The sequence below is a fragment of the Oncorhynchus keta genome, chromosome 4 (genome assembly GCF_023373465.1).
Source record: "Oncorhynchus keta strain PuntledgeMale-10-30-2019 chromosome 4, Oket_V2, whole genome shotgun sequence".
Taxonomy (NCBI): domain Eukaryota; kingdom Metazoa; phylum Chordata; class Actinopteri; order Salmoniformes; family Salmonidae; genus Oncorhynchus; species Oncorhynchus keta.
In genome coordinates this window covers 45,227,802-45,250,805 of record NC_068424.1, presented here as the reverse complement: position 1 = coordinate 45,250,805, position 23,004 = coordinate 45,227,802, and the positions used below count along the sequence as shown (strand labels likewise).

Genomic DNA, 23,004 nt, shown 5'->3' with positions numbered 1-23,004 from the left:
AGGTGCATGTCGTTCTGCCCCTGAACAGGCAGTTAACCCACTGTTCCTAGGCCGTCATTGAAAATAAGAATTTGTTCTTAACCGACTTGCCTGGTTATATAAAAGGTCAAATAAATATAGAATTCAGTTTCAAGTCAGCATGTGGGAGAATTATGAATGGAATGATATCCAGTTGAAGGGAAACATGAATTGTATCTTATGTCAGTCAGTGTTCTGTGCATTCGGAAAGTATTCAGACTCCTTGACTTGTTCCACATTTTGTTACATTACAGCCTTTATTCTAAAATTATTTATTTCATCCCCCCCATCAATCTACACGCAAAAATGCAATCCATTTTAGAATAACGCTGTAATGTATTAAAATGTGGGAAAAAAGTCAAGGGCTCTGAATACTTTCTGAATGCACTGTGTATCGGTCTTCTGTCTCTCTGTATGTCTTATTCAAAGAAGGGCTGGAAGCATGAAGGAGAAAGCAGAAAACACCCGATGTCCTGGAATTAGGAACAGCCAAGTCAATCCTCCTGACGACAAGGAGATCTGTTAAGCTTGACTGCCGTGGCTCACTCACACGCTCTCACTGACACACATGGCGATTGGGCCATGTCAGTGGCTCCATCCTCAGCTCCCCGAGGGGAGCCTCAGGAGAATTTTGCTGCATGGCTGCAGAGCGTCACATGCCTCCCTGCCTTGCCGTACCCTGCACCGTCCACGCCTCAGTCTCACCACTATCTTCTAAACCCCCAGTCATTAGCTACAAGCCAAGGGAAAATGTCCCATTCTAGTCCAGCAGCAGAGGGGATGAACCATTGTTAAAACTAAATTGGTTTTGCCAGAGACAGGGCCTAAAAGAAGCCAAAGCTAAGGCATCAGGGGCGGTTCCAGACGGTTACCAAATACAGCCCTGGCTTAAAACAACCAGGACAAGCCCACTGCTGCTATTTCTGTGGCCAAGCCCAGTGCGACGGATCAGCCCCCGTTACACACTGCGCTTCAACACTTCCTCACAAGTCAGGGGAGGAAAGTGCATCTCCCCCCCCCCCGGGAAAGATGCACTTTCCCTTGACTGCCACAGTGACCCCCTAAAAATGGACAATCATTTCAGCCCAGCACATAAATCTGAGGCTGCAGCCAGAAAAGCAGACAGTGTTACAGTGGAGCAGCTGATCCACACTCTGACTGGAGGCTGACAGAAACATGGACGCCTCGTCTCAGCCCTGCCTGCAAAAGCACTGGATTTACCCTCCTAGTCAGGAGCCCAATTCTCAAAAGACAGAGACAACAACCAACCTAATTGTTGTCTGTATACTCCCCTATGGACTTTAAGCCAAGAGCGGCCCTGGAGCCTTGCAGGGAGGTGGTATAACAGTCGCTGTTATGGGATTTACCACCCAGAGGAAGGAAGGGAAAAACGTGTTTCCACAGTAGCCAGCAGGGGGAGGCCAAGGGTCCAACAGGGGATCCTATAATGACAGTAGTCTATTTATAGAACCATTGAATGAGAGAAAGTGTATTTTTAGAGCTGCGTAGGGTTCTGTCATGCTAGGGATAGCAGTAGCTGCAGGGAGTCACTGCATCAAATCCCTATTGACAACCAGTCCTTAGCATCAAGGTGACAACCACAAATGCGGAATACGCCACACACACATGTTTAGATGTCATATGGAGGACAGCACGCGCCACACAGTAGCATTGTTTGGTTAAGTACAACCCTAAAAGCCCTTACGTCCGTTTACACTTGATTACCCTCCATTCTGGTGCTCTCTTAGTGAAAGCTATGTTATAATAGCTTTCTAAAAATGGGTCACCGTCTATGTGGCTTTTCCTTAAAATGCATCTAAAATTCAGAAACTGCACCATCTTAGAGCCGCATACAAATCCTGTCCTGAGCCAACATGGTAAAATGGAGGTGAATATCTGAAAAGCTGTATACCCAGCTTGAATTCTGTATTATCCAGGCCACACAGACTATTCTGCAGCAATCAGCATAACAATGACACTGCTGCACCAACAGAGCAGAGCTGTGCTCCCTTTCAAACTGTTTTTGGCTATACTGAGTCATTTCATCTTCCATAGCTCATTTCATCAGAACACATGAAAGCCTGATGTGCGGCTCTGCCTGCTAGGGGTAAATAAATAAATAAATAAATATATATATACATTTATTTTTTTAAACACGGCATTGGATTATCCCTGACAGTAGACTTACTGAGCAAACACATTCTCATTAGATAATATTATGAAGCAGATCGTGACAGTCAAATTAATTATACACGGCAACACTGTTAAGATATGAACATGTTTAGATTGTGCAACATCCACCAGAAGCTTAACATCAATACTGACTGAGGTAATAATAAAGATAATGAAGCTAAAGCCTACAAAAGCCATCTGTTAGGTGAGAGTTGGTGAGGTATGCCCCCTTGTGGCCAGCTCAGAGACGACACAGAGTTCTGCCTCCGTCTAGACCAGACAGCCCAGATACAGCAGCAGCAGCAGCAGCAGCAGCAGCATTGTAACGTCTTGTCTTCTCACTCTGCCCTGACATTTGGACCAATGAGAAGGCGCCGTTAGCATGACAAGTACTATGCTATTAAAGCCATAACAACCCGAATGATACAATTGCTTTAATAACAGATGTTTGCTGCCGTTTGATATCTGGAATCAAACTAGCTACGCTTCATCCATTTGAACAGGACTTCTCTGATCCACTCTTCCCCCTTTTCTTATTCGATCAATCTGGCATTAATGTTTCAGTATGCCGACCTCATTTCTTCTTAGAAATCATACAACTATTTTGCCTGAGCATAAATTGCATTGCTGTCAATGTCAGTGGCGGATTCACTGGTGACGGTGCAAGCGGTACATCACATAAACGGAGTCAGGGGCGTGTACATATGTCCATCAGTTTAACTGCCAGCGCCAGTTGAGCGAGAGATCCGCTCAGTGGAGAAGCTTTGTCAGGTAGGTCAAATATTCACAAGAACCAATTCCCTTGCCACAGACTGCCTGCTCTCCTTCATCCTCGTGCTGTGCTGAGGCATTGCTACCTGCCTGCCAGTCAGTCATTTTCTGTAGGAGAAAGCAGCATTTCACCCCTGGTTCCTGGTGATGGAAGCAGCCTCCCACTTACATGCTTCTAATAAGTGCTGCAGTCGAGGGGCTTGGAGCACTCTACATGCAAATGCCTGGTGCACCACTTCACACACACACCTGTCATCTAATCCATCACACACACACACACACACACACACACCTTTCTCGCCCTCCTGTAGATGTAGGCTTCAGTGAGAGTGCTTCTCCTGCTGAGCAGAGGTGCGTGGGCAGCGATGGTTGAGTGGCGTCTAGCACGGACTGGCTGGTTGTCCGGGGCAACCCTAGTGGTAGGGGGTGGTGGGCGACGTAGATGTAGGCACCACTGCCAGGTAGTTGGAGGGAACATACCCCCTCTGTTCCCTCACCTCCACCAGGCTCCAGTCGCGGCTACCCCTCTTGTCATGGGGTTCCAGCACTCTGATTGGTTCCCCCACCCTCAGAGAGACCTCGTGACTGCTCCTTGCCGTGAAGTCATAGCCTGCAAACACCTGCAACGATACCGCGGTGGACAGACAGAGAGTAAACAAGGCTTTATTATCGAGCATGGTGATCTAACAGAGATTGTTTTTAGCCTGGTGGTCTGGCCAACGCCATTAGTAAACACAGCTCTTCTCTGGAGAACAGGACTTTAGAATGTTGAGCCATCAGCAGGGCATGTAAGTGCAGTTTAGGGCTCCGCTGTGAGGCCTGTGAATGTAGTGGACTTATCACCTTCAGTCTCCTCTGCTCACAAAGGCCCAGAAATGACAGACTCAAAATGGACTACCCAAGTTGAAGAATTCAAGCCTTAGGGGGATTGTCACCTGCCTATGATTAGTGATCACACTTCCAGCAGTACATGATGATGGCTGGCTATAAGGGTATGATAAATGCCTCCCAAATGTCATGAGGAGAATCACTCACTTTTACAACTTGTGACATTTCTTTCTTTTTAATAATGCATTTGAGCCAGTTGTGTTGTGACAAGGTAGGGGTGGTATTCAGAAGACATCACTATCTGGGAAAAGACCAAGTCCATATTATGGCAAGAACAGCTCAAATAAGCAAAGAAAAACAACAGTCCATCATTACTTCTTTAAGACATGAAGGTCAGTCAATGCGGAAAATTTCAAGAACTTTGAAAGTTTCTTCAAGTTCAGTCGCAAAAACCATCAAGTGCTATGATGAAACTGGCTCTCATGAGGACCGCCACAGGAAAGGAACACCCTGAGTTACCTCTGCTGCAGAGGACAAGTTCATTAGAGTTACCAGCCTCAGAAATTGCAGTCCAAATAAATGCGTCACAGAGTTCAAGTAACCATGTATAAACCAATGTATACTGATGTTTGAAGAGCTAAAACAAATCAATTAATAAAAACTCAGAATAGGGTTTGGGGGAACTCTGCTGACAAGGGTAAGCAGCCAATTTGGAGTTTTCCACCAAAAACCCTCACACGCATCTGATAGGGTTTGATTGATGGGATGCTGCCCCCCCCCCAATTGCATACACCCATCATCCATTTCCCTGACACACAAAGCAGAGCAGGTAGTCAGATGTGCTTTAACAACCTGCCACTCAGAAACCACCCATCCCTCACACTGCTCTGGCCCTCGTGTCACTCACCCGTGTGAAGTTGCCCCTAGATGCTAATCTTGGCTCAGATTAGCATTTATTCCCCCCCACTAATGGTTAAGGGATAGTTCATCCAAGTTACACAATTACATTGGTTTCCTTAGCCTGTAAGAAGTCTCTGGACAAGGTAATGACATCAATCCATGCTTTGTTTCTTTTGTAATGTTTCCACATGCTAACACCATTTTAGCATTTGTTTGTGCCACAAATGCCATTCAAGTCATGGGAGTAAATGTTTCACATATCGTGTCCAAATCATGTCCAAATCATCCGAAAGTATTTCACATTGATTGTGAAGCTCAACAAAATCACTTCAAATCAAAACTTAGTCACATGCCCCGAATACAAATGTAGACTTTACCGTGAAATGCTTACTTACAAGTCCTTAACTCTTTTTGAACTGCACTGTTGGTTAAGAAAATATGTACCAAGTAGACTAAAATCAAAAGTAACGATAAAAAGTAACACAATAAGAATAACGAGGCTAAATACAGGGGGCACTGGTACCAAGTCAGTGTGCAGGGGTACAGGTTAGTAGAGGTCATTTGTACATGTAGGTGAGGTGACTATGCATAGATAATAAACAGCGAGTAGCAGCAGTGTACAAAAGGGAGGGTCAATGTAAATTGTCTGGTTGCGATTGTATTAATTGTTCAACAGCCTTATGGCTTTGGGGGGGTAGAAGCGGTTGAGGAGCCTTTTGGTCCAAGACTTGGCGCTCTGGTACCGCTTGCCTGCAGTAGCAGAGATAACGGAGTCTCTGACAATTTCATGGGCTTTCCTCTGACACCGCCTATTATATTAGTCCTGGATGGCAGGAAGCATGGCCCCAGTGATGTGCACACTACCCTCTGTAGCGCCTTACGGTCAGATGCCGAGCAGTTGCCATACCAGACAGTGTTGCAACCAGATGCTATCGATGGTGCAGCTGTAAAACCTTTTGAGGATCTGGGAACCCATTCCAAATCTTTTCAGTCTCCTGAGGGTGGAGAGGTTTTGTCGTGCCCTCTTCATGACTGTTTGTTGGTGATGGACACCAAGGACCTTGAAACTCGACCCGCTCCACTATAGCCCTATTGATGTCAATGGGGGCCTGCTCAGCCCGCCTTTTCCTGTAGTCAACGATCAGCTCCTTTGTCTTGCCCACATTGAGGGAGAGGTTGTTGTCCTAGCACCACACTGCCAGTTCTCTGGGGAGGGGACTAAGTACTCACCCCTGAGGGGCACCAGTGCTAAGGATCAACGTGGCAGAACTGTTGTTGCTTACTCTTACAACCTGTGGGCGGCCCGACAGGAAGTCCAGGATCCAGTTGCAGATATTTAGTCCCAGAGTCCTTAGCTTAGTGATGAGCTTCGTGGGCATTATGGTGTTGAACGCCGAGCTGTAGTCAATGAACAGCATTCTCACATAGGTGTTCCTTTTGTCCAGGTGAGAAGGGGCAGTGTGGAGTGTAATTGAGATTGCATCATCTGTGGATCCGTTGGGGCGGTATGCGAATTGGAGTGGGTCAAGAGTGTCTGGCAGGATGCTGTTGATGTGAGCCATGACCAGCCTTTCAAAGCACTTCATGGCTACAGACTTGAGTGCTACGGGTCGGTAGTCATTTAGGCAGGTTACCTTAGTGTTCTTGGGCACAGGGACTATGGTGGTCTGCTTGAAACATGTAGGTATTACAGACTAAGTCAGGGAGAGGTTGAAAATGTCAGTGAAGACACTTTTTTATTTTATTTTTCATAACACCATAATAACACATAATTATTTAACCAGGTAGGCCAGTTGAGAACAAGTTCTCATTTACAACTGCGACCTGGCCAAGATAAAGCAAAGCAGTGCGACAAAAGAACAGAGATACACATAGGATAAACAAAAGTACAGTCAATAACACAATAGAAAAATCTATATACGGTGTGTGCAAATGGAGTAAGGAGGTAAGGCAATAAATAGGCCATAGATGCAAAGTAATTACAATTTAACAATTAACACTGGAGTGATAGATGTGCAGATAAGGATGTGCAAGTAGAAATACTGGTGTGCAAAAGAGCAAAAAAGTCCAAAACAATATGGGGATGAGTTAGGTAGTTGGGTGGGATATTTACAGCTGCAGCGATCGGTAAGCTGTTCAGATAGATGATGCTTAAAGTTAGTGAGAGAGATATAACGAACGATTTTTACAATTCGTTCCAGTCATTGGCAGCAGAGAACTGTAAGGAAAGGCAGCCAAAGTAGGTGTTAGCTTTGGGGATGACCAGTGAGATATACCTGCTGGAGCGCGTGCTACAGCTGGGTGTAGTTACGGTGACCAGTGAGTGAGATAAGGCGGAGCTTTACCTAGCTAAGACTTATAGATGACCTGGAGCCAGTGGGTCTGGCGACGAATACAGTGGGGCAAAAAAGTATTTAGTCAGCCACCAATTGTGCAAGTTCTCCCACTTAAAAAGATGAGAAAGGCCTGTAATTTTCATCATAGGTACACTTCAACTATGACAGACAAAATGAGAAGGAAAAAAAAAATCCAGAAAATCACATTGTAGGATTTTTAATGGATTTATTTGCAAATTATGGTGGAAAGTTAGTATTTGGTCAATAACAAAAGTTTATCTCAATACTTTGTTATATACCCTGTTGGCAATGACAGAGGTCAAACGTTTTCTGTAAGTCTTCACAAGGTTTTCACACACTGTTGCTGGTATTTTGGCCCATTCCTCCGTGCAGATCTCCTCTAGACCAGTGATGTTTTGGGGCTGTTGCTGGGCAACACGGACTTTCAACGCCATCCAAAGACTCTCTATGGGGTTGAGATCTGGAGACTGGCTAGGCCACTCCAGGACCTTGAAATGCTTCTTACGAAGCCACTCCTTTGCCCGGGCGGTGTGTTTGGGATCATTGTCATGCTGAAAGACCCAGCCACGTTTCATCTTCAATGCCCTTGCTGATGGAAGGAGGTTTTCACTCAAAATCTCACAATACATGGCCATATTCATTCTTTCCTTTACACGGATCAGTCGTCCTGATCCCTTTGCAGAAAAACAGCCCCAAAGCATGATGTATCCACCCCCATGCTTCACAGTAGGTATGGTGTTCTTTGGATGCAACTCAGCATTCTTTGTCCTCCAAACACGACGAGTTGTTTTTACCAAAAAGTTATATTTTGGTTTCATCTGACATTCTCCCAATCTTCTTCTGGACCATCCAAATGCTCTCTAGCAAACTTCAGACGGGCCTGGACATGTACTGGCTTAAGCAGGGGGACACGTCTTGCACTACTGGATTTGAGTGCCTGGCGGCGTAGTGTGTTAATGATGGTAGGCTTTGTTACTTTGGTCCCAGCTCTCTGCAGGTCATTCACTAGGTGTGGTTCTGGGATTTTTGCTCACCGTTCTTGTGATCATTTTGACCCCACGGGGTGAGATCTTGCCCCCCAGATTGAGGGAGATTATCAGTGGTCTTTTATGTCTTCCATTTCCTAATAATTGCTCCCACAGTTGATTTCTTCAAACCAGGCTGGTTACCTATTGCAGATTCAGTCTTCCCAGCCTGGTGCAGGTCTACAATTTTGTTTCTGGTGTCCTTTGACAGCTCTTTGGTCTTGGCCATAGTGGAGTTTGGACTGTGACTGTTTGAGGTTGTGGACAGGTGTCTTTTATACTGATAACAAGTTCAAACAGGTGCCATTAATACAGGTAACGAGTGGAGGACAGAGGAGCCTCTTAAAGAAGAAGTTACAGATCTGAGAGCCATAAATCTGGCTTGTTTGTAGGTGACCAAATACTTATTTTCCACCATAATTTGCAAATGAATTGATTGAAAAAAAAATATCTAATTTTGTCTGTCATAGTTGAAGTGTACCTATGATGAAAATTACAGGCCTCATCTTTTTAAGTGGGAGAACTTGCACACTTGGTGGCTGACTAAATACTTTTTTGCCCCACTGTAGGTCTAACAGTTTGGGTCTAGAGTGTCTCCCCCTTTGATGAAGGGGATGACCGCGGCAGCTTTCCAATCTTTAATGAATCTCGGATGATACGAAAGAGAGGTTGAACAGACTAGTAATAGGGGTTGCAGCAATGGCGGCGGATAATTTTACAAAGAGAGGCTCCAGATTGTCAGTCAGGTCTGGAGTGAACCAAGGGCTATATCTGTTCTTAGCTCTACATTTTGTGAAAGGGGCATGCTTATTTAAGATGGTGAGGAAATTACTTAAAGAACAACCAGGCATACTCAACTGACGGGATGAGGTCAATATTCTTCCAGGATACCCAGGCCAGGTCGATTAGAAAGGCCTGCTCACAGAAGTGTTTTAGGGAGCATTTGACAGTGACGAGGGGTGGTTATTTGACCGCGGACCCATAAATGTAACTGATGCAGGCAATGAGGCAGTGATAGCTGAGATCCTGATTGAAAACAGCAGAGGTGTATATGGAGGGCAAGTTGGTCAGGATAATGTCGATGAGGGTGCCCATATTTACAGATTTAGGGTTGTACTTGGTGGGTTCACTTGACAGTTTGTCCGCGTATGCATTGAGCACACATCCGGGTAATCCGTCTGGCCCAGCAGCTTTGTGAATGTTGACCTGTTTAAAGGTTTTGTTCACATCGGCTACCGAGGGTGTTATCACACAGTCATCCAGAACAGCTGGTGCTCTCGTGTATGCTTCAGTGTTGCTTGCCTTGAAGCGAGCATAAAAAAGGCATTTAGCTCATCTGGTAGGCTCGCGTCACTGGGCAGCTCACGTCTGGGTTTCCCTTTGTAGTCCGTAAGAATTTTCAAGCCCTGCCACATCCGACGAGTGTCAGAGCAGGTGTAGTAGGATTCAATCTTAATCCTGTATTGACGCTTTGCTTGTTTGATGGTTCATCTGAGGGAAAAGCGGGATTTCTTATAAACGTCCGGCATTAGTCTCCCGCTCCTTGAAAGCGGCAGCTCTAGCCATTAGCTAGATGCGGATGTTGCCTGTAATCCATGGCTTCTGGTTGGAATATGTATGTACAGTCATTGTGGGGACGACGTCGTTGATGTACTTATTGATGAAGCCGATGACTGAGGTGGTGTACTCCTCAAAGCCATTGAATGAATCCCAGAACATATTCCAGTCTGTGCTAGCGAAACAGTCCTGTAGTGTAGCATCTGCATCATCTGACCTCTTCCATATTGAGCGAGTCACTGGTACTTCCTGCTTTAGTTTTTGCTTGTAAACAGGAATCAGGAGGATAGAATTATGGTCAGATTTAGAAAATGGAGGGCGGGGGAAAGCTTTGTATGCATTTGTGTGTGTGGAGTAAAGGTGGTCTAGCATTTTTATTTCTCTCTAGTTGCACGTGATATGCTGGTAAAAATGAGGTGAAACGGATTTAAGTTTGCCTGCATTAAAGATCCTGCCACTAGGAGCGCTGCTTCTGGGTGAGCATTTTCTTCTTTGCTTATGGCCTTATACAGTTGGTTGAGAGCAGTCTTAGTGCCAGCTTCGTTCTGTGGTGGTAAATAGACAGCTGCGAATAATATAGATGAGAAATCTTGGTAGATAGTGTGGTCTACAGCTTATCATAAGGTACTCTACCTCAGGCGAGCAATACCTCGAGACTTCTTTAATATTAGACATCGCGCACAGCTGTTATTGATGAAAACACATATACCCCCCACCCCTCGTCTTACCAGAGGTAGCGTCTCTGTTCTGCCAGTGCATGGAAAATCCCGCTAGCTCTATATTTTCTGTATCTTCGTTCAGCCACATCCTGGTGAAACACTTAGATGTTTTGAACATGCTAATATCGGTCCAATGACTTGAATGGGATTTGTGTCACAAATGCTAAAACGTTAGCATGTGGAAACAGTGCCAGGGGAGGAAAAAAAAACAAAGAAATTGATTGCTGTCATCTAGTCTATAGACTGCTTACAGGGTAAGGAAACCAATAAGTAATTTTGTAATTTGGGTGAACTATCCCTTTAAGATTAGGATTGGGGACACTGATCCTAGATCTGTACCTAGGGGAAACTTTACCAGGGAGTGTCACTTACCTGGAAGCAGGGCATGGTCATCGACAGAGTCCTCACGGGCTGGGGTGTATCAGGGGAGAAGGAGTGTCGCCTGACGTCAGGGGTGTAGGAGTGTCGCCTGACACCTCCAGCACAATCCATGTTAGTGACTGTCAGATGAGGGGACGGGGGAGGGTCCATGGTTACCTGGTGGTACCGCACCAGTTTGGAGGAGGGGACGTATCCTCTTGGACCTAAACACAGATTGTGTAATAGATGATCATAAAACATGAGTTTATCAATTTTATACTGTAATAAGATACGTTAAAAACCACATATTATCCAATAACTGATCTAATCAATTTGATAGATAGTAAGTGTTTAATTCTATGAGTACACAGCCAGCAGTAACAGTAAACAACCATTAGATGTCTCCACTAACTGGTGTTGGCTGAACCAGAATTCTAGTTTGGTATTCACTGCTACATTGAAAGACAACTCAATACATTGACTAACTAAAGGACTGACTTTCCTTTAGAATGTGAAGCAGTGTGTTATTTTAAAAGATCATCCCCTCAAGTGAAAAGGTGAGATATCCTGGAGGTCTTACCCCCTGCGTCGACCAGCCAGCGGCGTCTGTCCCCCCGTGTGTCCATCTCACTGATGATGGCCACCAGCTCTCCTCTGTTCAGGCTCAGGTCCAGGTCTCTAGTCCCCACCACATGACCCGTCAGCTGGTAGATCTTGCCTGAGCCGTGCTTGTCTGTCAGGACCTTCAGACACTTCTGAGACCCAGGGCTGAGAGGCTGGGAGGACACAAATGAACAGAACAGGGGCGTGCTCATTACGCACCAAACAGAAGGGAACTGACTGAAACAGGGAGACTACCTGGATTTATCCAATAATAAAATGCTACGTTTTCACTTTCCGTTGCAAAAAGTTGAAACGGTGTGCCCTAATGAACCAATACTGTGCGATCAGGAACATAGTTATGCAGCAATCAAGCAACATACAGTAGTTCAACTAATTAGCAGCATCAAATAAAAGTGTATTGGTCGTGTACGAAGTTTAGAAGATGGTATAGCGGATGGAGTGAAATGCTTACGTTAACATCTCCTAACGACGCAGTAAAATGTCAAACAAATACACAAATAATCACACACAAAGAAATCAAGAAATGTCGTAACAAATCCAATAGCACTGTAATCCTAATGCAATCTATATACACCTTCTGGTCCTTCTGTAGCTCAGTTGGTAGAGCATGGCGCTTGTAACGCCAGGGTAGTGGGTTCGATTCCCGGGACCACCCATACGTAGAATGTATGCACACATGACTGTAAGTCGCTTTGGATAAAAGCGTCTGCTAAATGGCATATATATATATTTTTTTATATTTATGAAGACATACTAACAATATATACAGCAGTAGATGTAGTGTACAAAACATTAGGAACACCTTCCTAATAGTCAGTTGCACCCCCTTTTGCCCTCAGAACAGCCTCAATTCGTCGGGGAATGGACTCTACAAGGTCTCGAAAGTGTTCCACACGGATGCTGGCCCATTTTGTCCCCAATCCTTCCCACAGTTGTGTTAAGTTGGCTGGAAGTCTTTTGGGTGGTGGGACCATTCTTGATACACGCGGTAAACTGTCGAGCGCGAAATGCACAGCAGCATTGGAGTTCTTGACTCACTCAAACTGGTGCGCCTGGCACCTACTACCATACCCCATTCAAAGGCACTTAAATATATTTTCTTGCCCCATTCACCTTCTGAAAGGCACACACACAATCCATGTCTCAATTGTCTCGAGGCCTAAAAATCCTTCTTTAACCTGTCTCCTTCCCTTCATCTACACTGATTGAAGTGGATTTAACAAGGGGCATCAATTAGGGATTATAGCTTTCACCTGGTCAGTATGTCAGAGTTAGGCAAACTTGATGTTTTTGATTTAACCAACCTGGAAGACCAGGTGTGTGGAATTTAAGGAAATCATTGAACTGATCAATTAGCTGGTCAGGTGTTGTGACTAGTTGGAACAAAAGCGTGCAGTACCTGCAGCACTCCAGGAACACGTTTGCCAACCCTCTGGTCTATGTTTTGTTCACCCAGTGTGTATTAAGAGTGAGCACTCATTAACCCTGGTGTTTGTTCACCTGCTTAGCTTCCCCCGGGGTGACTTGTAAGGTTTATGGCTTTACTATCTCACCTAAGAGCAGCTAATGAAGTGATCCCATGTCTTTCTACTGCTGTAGAAATGGTGCCTGTAAGTGAGAGCCATCGCCGGCCACAAATGAGCTACCCATCCTCACTACTGCTGTCATGTATGCCTGTAGATCTGACAGTCTCATTACTATCATATAGGATCCATCGCAAATGGCACGCTATTTCCGATGTAGTGCACTACTTTTGACCAGGGCCCATCTGTTCGGAGGGCTGCTCACACTGCAGACATAAAGACATAAAACACTGATTTGAATATGGGCTGTGTGAGAAGTCTAGATTAGTCTGAGACATGAAACCAGACCTTTTCTCTTCTCTCCTCTTCTCTTGGCTTCTTCACATTCTCATCACTTAAAGTAATGCGTAGTGGTGACGATATGAGCCACGCGTTAGCTGGAGTGAAGTTATTACTGCATTATGACTAAGCAAAATGAATGGCGCTTTCTGTTCTAACTGGGGAGGAAAGGTAATGGAATTTCCAGTTTGCTATTTCTGCATGTTAAACAGAAAGTTTGTGCTTTGTGAACGTGACATGTCCTAGTGTGTTAGTTTTGACAAATGGCTTACGCTTAGTTACAGTACTGTCCCCTCAGGCAGCACACCTTCCTCAGAACCTTCAACAGGTAAACAGCTCATCTCGGTCAACACGGAACTAAAATACTGCACAATTTGGTTAGTCGCCCGTCTGTCCACGAGAGATTACTCAACGGGTAACACCACAACTCTAAGGCTAATATAAATAACCATCCTGATCCAATTCAGGTTATTCCAAACACATGATGGATTCAGATAATAAGAACATTTACAGTGAATGGGTCTAGTATGAATCGTCCTGCTGTGTGAGGCTGTGGATGTATACACGCACTGTCCCTGGCGATGTTCCCCGGCAACAAGTCACATCACCACCAACCAAACAACATATTATAGTGCAGCTTCTGTTGGGACTGACCTGGACAATGGGGGCATTGAGTTGGTCCTCCACATTCCGACACAGAGTCTCCAGCATCCTCGCACCCTCCAGCACCGAACACTCTGCCCACTCCCAGAATGCATTGGGCTCCAGGGAACTGTGAGGGAGCTGCAAAGAGAGGTCAGACAAAACAAGTTTAGAACGATAGTCAAGTTCAAGTTCAGCTGCATCTCTGGCCTTAGGTATAGTTCTCACTAATCAAGAAAACTGCAACACAACATGCTTATCTTGGCAAAGGAGAAATGCTCACTAACAGGGACGTAAACTAATTTGTGCACACCATTTGAGAGAAGCTTTCTGTGCGTCTAGAACATTTCTGGGATCTTTTATTTCAGCTCATGAAACATGGGACCAACACTTTACATGTTGCTTTTATATTTTTGTTCAGTGTATAAACAACGGACAGCAGATTCACTGGCTGAAATGGTCAATTGCAATGGTCAGCATTGGTCGTCCACAGATACCCTATACTTAAGTGTATCTTGCTACCCCCCTCTAAACCCTTCTACAGTGACTGTGGTGTACCTACTACCCCACCTGTTGGGCAAAGCCCTGGAAGAGCTGCTCCATGTCTGCAGCCAGGTCCTTGTGCAGGCAGCTGAAGGCCCCCAGCATGCCCCAGAGCAAGGTGAGGGCCAGGCCATTGAACTGGGGCAGCTCGTTGAGGAGTAACGTGTTGATGGTCTTATAGGTGTTAGCCACCGCCTGCTCATCGTAGCTCAGACTGGGCTTCTCTTCGATCAGCTCGTAGTCAAGCAGCTTGTCCAGGCGCTTACGGATCAGGTTACGAGGCCCCACCAGCAGTTCTCGAAGGGCACAGAGGGGCTTGTGGACCAACGTCCTCATCCTCTTCTCCTGGATGTTGAGTGGGGGATGGGGAGAGGAAGAGGGAAATATTAGGGAATATTGAGTGGGGGAGGGCGATGGATAGAGGCGTGAGGTCCGGGCAGTGCAATCTGAAGCCTGAAGGACATGTGGGAAAGTGAAACACGACCATGGGCGCAATTCAATAAAAATGGTCTGTCCTCCGAGCCAACATATTCGATGCCCATTGTTGTAGCATGCATAACAAAGTGGTACTTTGGCTTGACTCACAAATGTAGGAAGTATCCATTGTCTCAATGCTGCTGTGATTTCCTTGTAGCATATAGCAGGCTTCTCGCCGTCCATGTCAAGGTCAAACTCCTCCGGTCGACAGCTGAGGAATCTCTGTAATAGAACGATGGAAGAAAAGATGCCACGTCAACTATATCTAGACACGGGAAACGCAAACAGAAAGCTGAGGTAGTCGTCAGAAATGCATGGTTTATGACAGGCAGCGGCTGTTTGACAGTGGGGAGACTCTGCATTCAAATAGGTGCGGCAATGTGAAGGAGGTTGAAAACTTAAAACAGATTTTCTTACAACATCTTTACATTTTCAAATGCTCACCACTGAAACATGAGCCAAGTAGTTGTAGTTGACAGCTGGCGAGGAGGATTACCGATCCAACCGTGCTCATTATTTAGTGAGAAGAGGATATCAAGCTAGAAGTGAATCTAAAGGGATTGGGCACTAATTGTATGTTGAGTGGAAAGCCAGGTGTAAACAACGTGATTCCAATGCTGTCATGGTGATGGTCTCCACCGCAAAGGGATCGGGTCTACAAAAGCTCACCTGCAGATGGCTGAGATACGTCTCCACATTTTCATGAAGCACGGCGATACCATTTTCAAGGAGATAGAAAAAGCCCTCCAAGGTATCAAACTCCTCATCAACCAACTGGAATTGAAGCGAGGGCAGTTATTAAACAGCAAATTCAATACATTTTTACAGAGATTTAAGTAAGAATGTTCTACCATCCATTGATAAAAAGAGACCCCCAGAGCTTCAGTTTGTGACTTGATGAATAATATGTCTAGAAATGTCCGCAAGGGAATACTCATAACCATGTGACACGCCACCAACATAGCACGTGTCATTGTATTCAACTACTCTCTACATACTTTATGTAATAAATGCTCCCCGGAGGTGTGAATCAAGGTTCGACTACAGCTTAACCTTTTAAGAAGTAAACACTGGTCATGTAATATGTTATCTCACAGCTTTTCCCATTCCCTATGTTTAATTATTAACCTAAAGGTGCTGAAGAAGGGCTTGTAGTTTCATTTTATGGCTGAGTGAAGAACATCAGGAACAGGTACGGAAAGTGCCTTACCTTTGGTGCAATCCCCGTCTCATGCTTGATGAACTGACTCAGTCTGGCAGTCTTCTTTGCGATGCTGTGGCTATTCAGACGATTTATCTTATCCCTTATCGTCAAGGTTTCCGTCTTCTTGTATTTGTCGGCTGTGATGAGAAGACAAGAAATTCTAATATGGGTGTTCAGGAAAAAAAGTGAAGGCAAATGCCCACAATCTATCAATATCCTTGGTCTGAATAGTAAAACCAATCATAGGATTTGATTACAAGAACGTGATAGCCAGCATGTGTCCTCACCAACTTCTCGGAAGCGTTTGTACTCATTGATCCTGCAGTTGACGGCTACGGCGGCGTGGGCAGTCTGCTCCAGGAGAGAGTAGGCCGGGTGCCCAGGGTCTGTATGTTTCATGATGGTCTGGAGGAGAAGAGGGTAGCGAGCGATCCTTTGGACTGGCATCACCAGGAAGAAGCTCAGAGAGGTAGCATTCACCTCTGGCCTGTACACAACATAGTCTAAACGTGTCTTTTCTAGATTTGTAATGTGAGAAAGCTGTATTTTGACATCCGTAAAATTTTTTACATGGGGTGTGATATTAAGGGCAATTTCAGTATTGTATTTCAATTGGACAATGTATGGTACGAACAGGAATGCAGAAAGTGAGATAAAGGTACATACATTCACCTCTGGCCTGTATCAACACATACACTGTGACAATACTGAAGGATGGACATTGTATTTCATTGTGAACAAAAGGTCAAAGTTCGCCTGGACCCAGATGGGTTTGTGCTGTTAGCCCTATTGAGTGTTTAACATGAAAACGACCATAGATTTGGGGCCAGGATAGGAACAGAAATGCAGAGAGAGAGAGATAAACGTACGCTGAGGACTTGATGACTTTCACCATCTCAGTCCACAGGGATTCTTTCTGTTTGTAGCTGTTCTCTAACGCTGTGACGGCGTTGTAGTTGGACAGGTACTCCTTGTAAGCCGACTCGATGTCTGTTGATAGACTGAGGAAGGCGTCACCTGAAGGGAATATGTATCAAGTATTTATGATGTGACATTAATGTACATTTATGCCTCCCATGCGGGTCCTTTAGCAACCCTCCATGGGGACGGATAAGGTGATTTGTCACATGCTCTGAATACAACAGGTGTAGACTTTCCAGTGAAATGCTTACTTGTGAGTCCTTTCCCAAGAGATTTAACAAGTGATAATAAGGGAGCATAGCGTTCACCTGGATTCACCTGATCAGTCTGTGATCTAAATGTTTTCTACACTCAGTGTATATTTGTCTCTAACCATTCTTGCAGGTTAGAGCTCTGCAGAAGAGATGAATGTTTGAACACCTAGCCGTCCAGCTGCTGAGCGAGGTCAACTAAATAATGGGAAAAAAAGGAAGTCTGACACGCCGGCACTCTTGTTTACTCCACATTGAAATATAGAAAGGGCAAACAAGGTCGCAACAGAGAGAGGGAGTTTGTTTTTCCCATTATTTTGCTGACCTCTCCAAGCAGCTTGACTGCAAGGTGTACTGTATGAAGTGTTTGGTTTGCAACACCACGGCGGGAAATGTGCTAATAGGCTTTTAATACACGCAGGTATGTAGTACACATAATGAGAAGCAGCTGGTACCAATAGTCCTGTGAAACAGAGGTGGTTGACGTGAGCCTATTCTTGAATAACCCCATAGAATTAGTAGGTGGGGTGGTGCAGGTGTGAATATGTTACTAAGTACCTGTGAGTAAGAATCACTAGGTGTGATAGTGTATGTTTGAGGTGTGAAGGTAGACCGCCATGGTAACAGTCCTGCAGTACTGCTCCTGTATGGCTCAGTTGTTAGAGCATGGTGCTTGCAATGCCAGGAATGTGGGTTCAATTCCCACGGCCACCCGTTAGTAAATGATTTTGATAAAATAATCTGCTAAATGGCATATATTATTATTATTACTGTATTGTTGCTACTTACACAGGGTCTCCAGGAAGAGAGGATCATGGGGCGTGACCTGCTTCTGGTCCAGGAGGCTGAGGAGGCGTCCCGACACATCAATCACCTCCTCTATGTACAGGAACATGCTGTCCAGGTTAGGCAGCGGAGGCTGTTTTGGGGAGGATGGTACACCATTTATCATAACGACTTTACTTCTCCACAAAGGGAATCATTCACCCACCACTACTCTACCTCCTATCCACCTTTCTATCCCTTCTCCTCCCTGTCTCTCACCCTCTGCATCCTCCTCCCTCTTTCGGTCCGTCCACCAACAGTAGCCCTCCTCATCATTACCACTGGCTGATGCATAGACAGGCTTGCCTTCCAGCCCATAAAATGTGATTTCATCCGGTTTTTACGAGACTCATTTTAAGCACAGCCTTTTATTCAAATACATTTGATGATATGGCAATTTAAATACCTTCAGAGACAGGAAAGGAAATAAAGCATGGTGCTTCAAGATAGACAAATCTCTAAGGAATGGTTATTGACTTTAGACCCACTAGGGTCCATAGTTTTCACCGGTCAAGTCACATGGTCAGGAAACTCATAGCCCTGTGCAGTGGTGCAGTAGAAGTACCTGTAGTTTCTGCAGGTTGCTCCTGATGGTGCAGGTGCAGACCTGGAGGAGTCTCAGGTAGTTCCTCTCGGTGTAGATCAGCTCCTCTGTGGCCAGGAGCTGCCTCTGAGCCTCTCTCTCAGCCCTCTCCTTGGCTGCAGCCTCCTCAGCCGCAGCCTTCTCTGATGCATCCTCTGCTGGAGCCTCCACAAACACAGTCATCTTTGATAACAGTGAGAGACATATAGGGTCCTCCTCTGTGTCCACTGCCTCACACTCATCCGCTGTTCCCTCGCTCACCTCCGACCTCTTCTCTTTGGCCTCAGCTCTGGGACTTAGAGAAGGAGTATGGTTTCGGGGAGCTGGGGAAGCCAGGGTTGGGGTAGCTGGCTCAGCCCTCACTGGGCTTTCCATGCTGAGGCTGTCTGTCAGAGAAATAGGGGGTTAGCTCCATGTGGGGCCTGAGGTCTATATCCCACCCAGTAGTAGCAGCCAGTGGCAGGGCTATTATAGTGGGTCTGAATGGCTTATACACTGCATTGTTTCCTGCCCTTTGAGCTGGAACACCATGTGTTCGCACAACATGGTCCTGCTTTTACAAAGCTGTTGCTGCTAAAGCAATTTCCATTTTGAGCAGATTTCAAATCAATCAATGTAATCAGGTTTACAGTGCCTTGAGAAAGTATTCAAACCCCTTGACTTATTCCACATTGTTGTGTTAAAGCCTGAATTCAAAATGTATTAAATTGTTGTTTTTAAATCACCCATCTACACACAATACCACATAATGAGAAAGTCAAAACATGTTTTTAGAAGTGTTTGAAAATGTATTAAAAAAAAGAATTATCAAAGTTAGGTACTCAACCCAGAGTCAATACTTTGAAGAATCACCTTTAGCAGCGATTACTGCTGTGAGTCGTTCTGTGTAAGTCTCTAAGAGCTTTCCACACCTGGATTGTGCAACATTTGCCCATTATTCTTTTCAAAATGTTCAAGCTCTGTCAAATTGGTCGCTGATCATTGCTAGACAACCCTTTCCAAGGTCGTGCCATAGATTTTCAAGTAGATACAGTCAAAACTGTAACTCGGTCAGTAATATTCAGTGTCTTATTGGTAAGCAACTCCAGCATAGACTTGGCCTTGTGTTTTAGGTTATTGTCCTACTGAAAGGTGAATTCATCTCACAATGTCTGGTGGAAAGCAGACTGAACCAGGTTCTCCTCTAGGAATGTGCATGTGCTTAGCTCCATTCCATACATTTTCTATCCCAAAGATCTCCCCAGTCCTTAATAAAGGTAAATGTCACCATTTTTCAACTTCATCATCTCCAGCGCCACCCCAACGTAATGTGAAAATGGCACGTTTCAAAGTTGTGTAGTGTTTCCAATGACAATCGGTGTGCATAGGCATTGCCTATTCATTGGTGGATGTCATTGTAAACAGCTTTCTTACGCTTTTTTTTAACACAAAAAAACAGACGTGACATTTTCACATAATATGTTGATATTGGAGTGGTGATGGAGATGACATTTCCTTTACCGGTTACAATCATACCCATAACATGATCCAGCCACCACTATGCTTGAAAAATATGGAGAGCAGTACTCAGTAATGTGTTGTATTGGATTTGTCCCAAACATAACGCTTTGTATTTTGAACAAAAAGTGAATTGCTTAGCCATATTTTTTAACAGTATTACTTTAGTGCCTTTTTGCAAACAGGACGCATGTTTTGGATACTTTTTTATTCTGTACGGGCTTCCTTTTCACTCAGTCAATTAGGTTAGTAAACCTACCTGGTCTGTGGTTGAATCTGTGTTTGAAATTCACTGCTCGACTGAGGTACCTTACAGATAATTGTATGTGTGGTGTAGAGATGAGGTAGTCATCCAAAAATCATGTTAAACACTATTATTGCACACAGTGAGTCCATGCAACTTAAGCATATTTGTATTATTTAGGCTTGCCATAAATGGTGTATTGTGTGTAAACCGGTGACAAACAAATCTCAATTTAATCTATATAAACTCAGGCTGTAACACAACAAAATGTGGATGGAGTCAAATACTTTCTGAAGGCACTATAGTCTTTGACTCATTCATGTTATGGGAATACTGGCTAGAAATGTGTGGAGTGACAGTCAGTGGTTGTGATTCAGAAGCAAAATTACTTGAAAAAATGTTGACTTCACTTTTTTGTTCAGTGGTGAACCACAGCTATCAAAACAAAGTGATCTACCTAATGAGTCATAATGTTAATTAATAAAAGGTGGTTAGAAATACAGACATTACATACACACCACCATAACAAAACAGGTCTCTGGATTACTAGTTTAATAATCCAACATCAACAACAACAACAACCTCAGGTTGAAAATATCAGGTTCTCAGTGACAGTGCCAAGCAGAAAACAACCATTAAAGCATATTACCTTGAGAAGAGGCCTGGGATCAGACTCAGCAGGGCTGGCGTGCCAAAGGATTGTGCTGCGGTTGTTGCCGTCGAGTGCCTGGCAAACACACCAACATAGAGACCGGTGTAACTTTCTCCACTCACTCACTCACTCACTAACAGAGCTGTGGCATTGGTGTGAGTGGAGGCTTGTGGGGGAATGGGGGATGGGAGGGTCAGCGGCATGGGATGTTTGTTGGGGTAAAGTGGGAGGCAGAGATAGGGAGGTTGTAGGCTTTTAGCAGTGTGGAAAGGCCTGAGCACACACAGCACATATCCTCTCTGTGCTGAATAAGCTGATTGACTGCAGCAGCCGGCGAAAAGGGAGTGACGCCTGCTCAGGAGGAAGCTCATTGGCTGGCACCCATTCAAGAAGAAAGGCTGGCCCACCAGTAGAGAGACAGCACCATGCAGATTGATGTTTTCTCACAAGTAACAAAAGCTCAAAGGGAATTCAATGCAAATTGCCACCCAAGTAATGGTAAAGATTTTCCACCTGTAAGAATTTAGAAATGTGTGAGTACAAGACAAAATCATAGAGTTTACAGTAAATGTTTATCTTGAAGGTGATGCAATTTCTCAGTTATTTACAGAGAAACAATTCAACTAAACAAACATTTCAGGCCCAACAAGGAACTCACGAACACTGAAAGAAAATGGATCAGAGTTGATAACATTGGAACTGGGCCAAGGAATTCTGCGTAAATTGATTAATTAACAGTTCAGTCATCATTGTGATGACTTGTAGTTGTTAAACAAGTACAGGTGACAACTCATTGCTAATTTTACAACAGGAAACAGCAATAATCCCATGTGTTAAAACTTAGATATATTCCATTGACCAGGGAAGAAACTTGGATTCCAGGGATAGCAGGATACTGAATGGCTGATGGGTCGGTCCTAATGATCAGAGGATAAAAATGTTTCAGACTAAATATCCTCCACTCATCACATCATGATTATCTTACTTTTTTACTTTGTTTATGTCATGGCCCATTTCAATGTACAGTATAGCAGATTGTAGAAGAATTACAGTAGGCCTACTACTTCTACAGCAGTAGATTGTAGTACTAGTATACAGTTGAAGTCGGACGTTTACATACACCTTAGCCAAATACATTTAAAATCAGTTTGACACAATTCCTGACATTTAATCCTAGTAAACATTCCCTGTCTAGGTCAGTTAGGATCACCACTTTGTTTTAAGTATGTGACATGTCAGAATAACAGTAGAGAGAATGATTTATTTCAGCTTTTATTTCTTTCATCACATTCCCAGTGGGTCAGAAGTTTACATACACTCAATTAGTATTTGGTGGCATTGCCTTTAAATTGTTTAACTTGGGTCAAACGTTTTGGGTAGCCTTCCACAAGCTTCCTACAATAAGTTGGGTGAATTTTGGACCATTCCTCCTGACAGAGCTGGTGTAACTAAGTTAGGTTTGTAGGCCTCCTTGCTCGCACACGCTTTTTCAGTTCTGCCCACAGGATTGAGTCTATAGGATTGAGGTCAGGGCTTTGTGATGGCCACTCCAATACCTTGACTTTGTTGTCCTTAAGCCATTTTGCCACAACTTTGGAAGTATGCTTGGGGTCATTGTCCATTTGGAAGACCCATTTGCGACCAAGCTTAGACTTCCTGACTGATGTCTTGAGATGTTGCTTCAAAATATCCAAATAATTTTCCATCCACATAATGCCATCTATTTTGTGAAGTGCAGCAGTCTCTCCTGCAGCAAAGCACCTCCACAACATGATGCTGCCACCCCCGTGCTTCACGGTTGGGATGGTGTTCTTCTGCTTGCAAGCCTCTCCCTTTTTCCTCCAAACATAACGATGGTCATTATGGCCAAACAGTTCTATTTTTGTTTCATCAGACCGGACATTTCTCCAAAAAGTACGAGCTTCGTCCCATGTGCAGTTGCAAACCGTAGTCTGGCTTTTTTTAATGGCGG

At 44.5% G+C, this 23,004-nt stretch overlaps 1 protein-coding gene across 4 annotated transcripts in view; it reads right to left on the bottom strand.

Annotated features, from left to right (window-relative positions):
* Nucleotides 1-309: 309 nt before the first annotated feature.
* Nucleotides 310-23,004, bottom strand: part of LOC118375564 (rho guanine nucleotide exchange factor 37-like) — a 29,134-nt gene continuing 6,439 nt past the window's right edge. For 2 of the 4 annotated variants that reach the window (XM_035762151.2, XM_035762158.2), the window contains exons 2-14: nt 21,030-21,107; nt 18,622-19,025; nt 18,021-18,150; nt 16,929-17,076; nt 16,347-16,546; nt 16,066-16,196; nt 15,525-15,629; nt 14,964-15,077; nt 14,406-14,723; nt 13,848-13,976; nt 11,288-11,483; nt 10,720-10,931; nt 310-3,581 (exon numbers count right to left, since the gene is read on the bottom strand). In XM_035762151.2, coding sequence (XP_035618044.1) covers nt 3,375-3,581; nt 10,720-10,931; nt 11,288-11,483; nt 13,848-13,976; nt 14,406-14,723; nt 14,964-15,077; nt 15,525-15,629; nt 16,066-16,196; nt 16,347-16,546; nt 16,929-17,076; nt 18,021-18,150; nt 18,622-19,014 — 2,283 coding nt within the window. In that variant the 5' untranslated portion in view covers nt 19,015-19,025; nt 21,030-21,107 and the 3' untranslated portion in view covers nt 310-3,374. Of the gene's footprint in view, nt 3,582-10,719; nt 10,932-11,287; nt 11,484-13,847; nt 13,977-14,405; nt 14,724-14,963; nt 15,078-15,524; nt 15,630-16,065; nt 16,197-16,346; nt 16,547-16,928; nt 17,077-18,020; nt 18,151-18,621; nt 19,026-21,029; nt 21,536-23,004 lie in introns of those variants that run through there. The other 2 variants (XR_008114254.1, XM_052507369.1) reach the window with 2 other exon arrangements.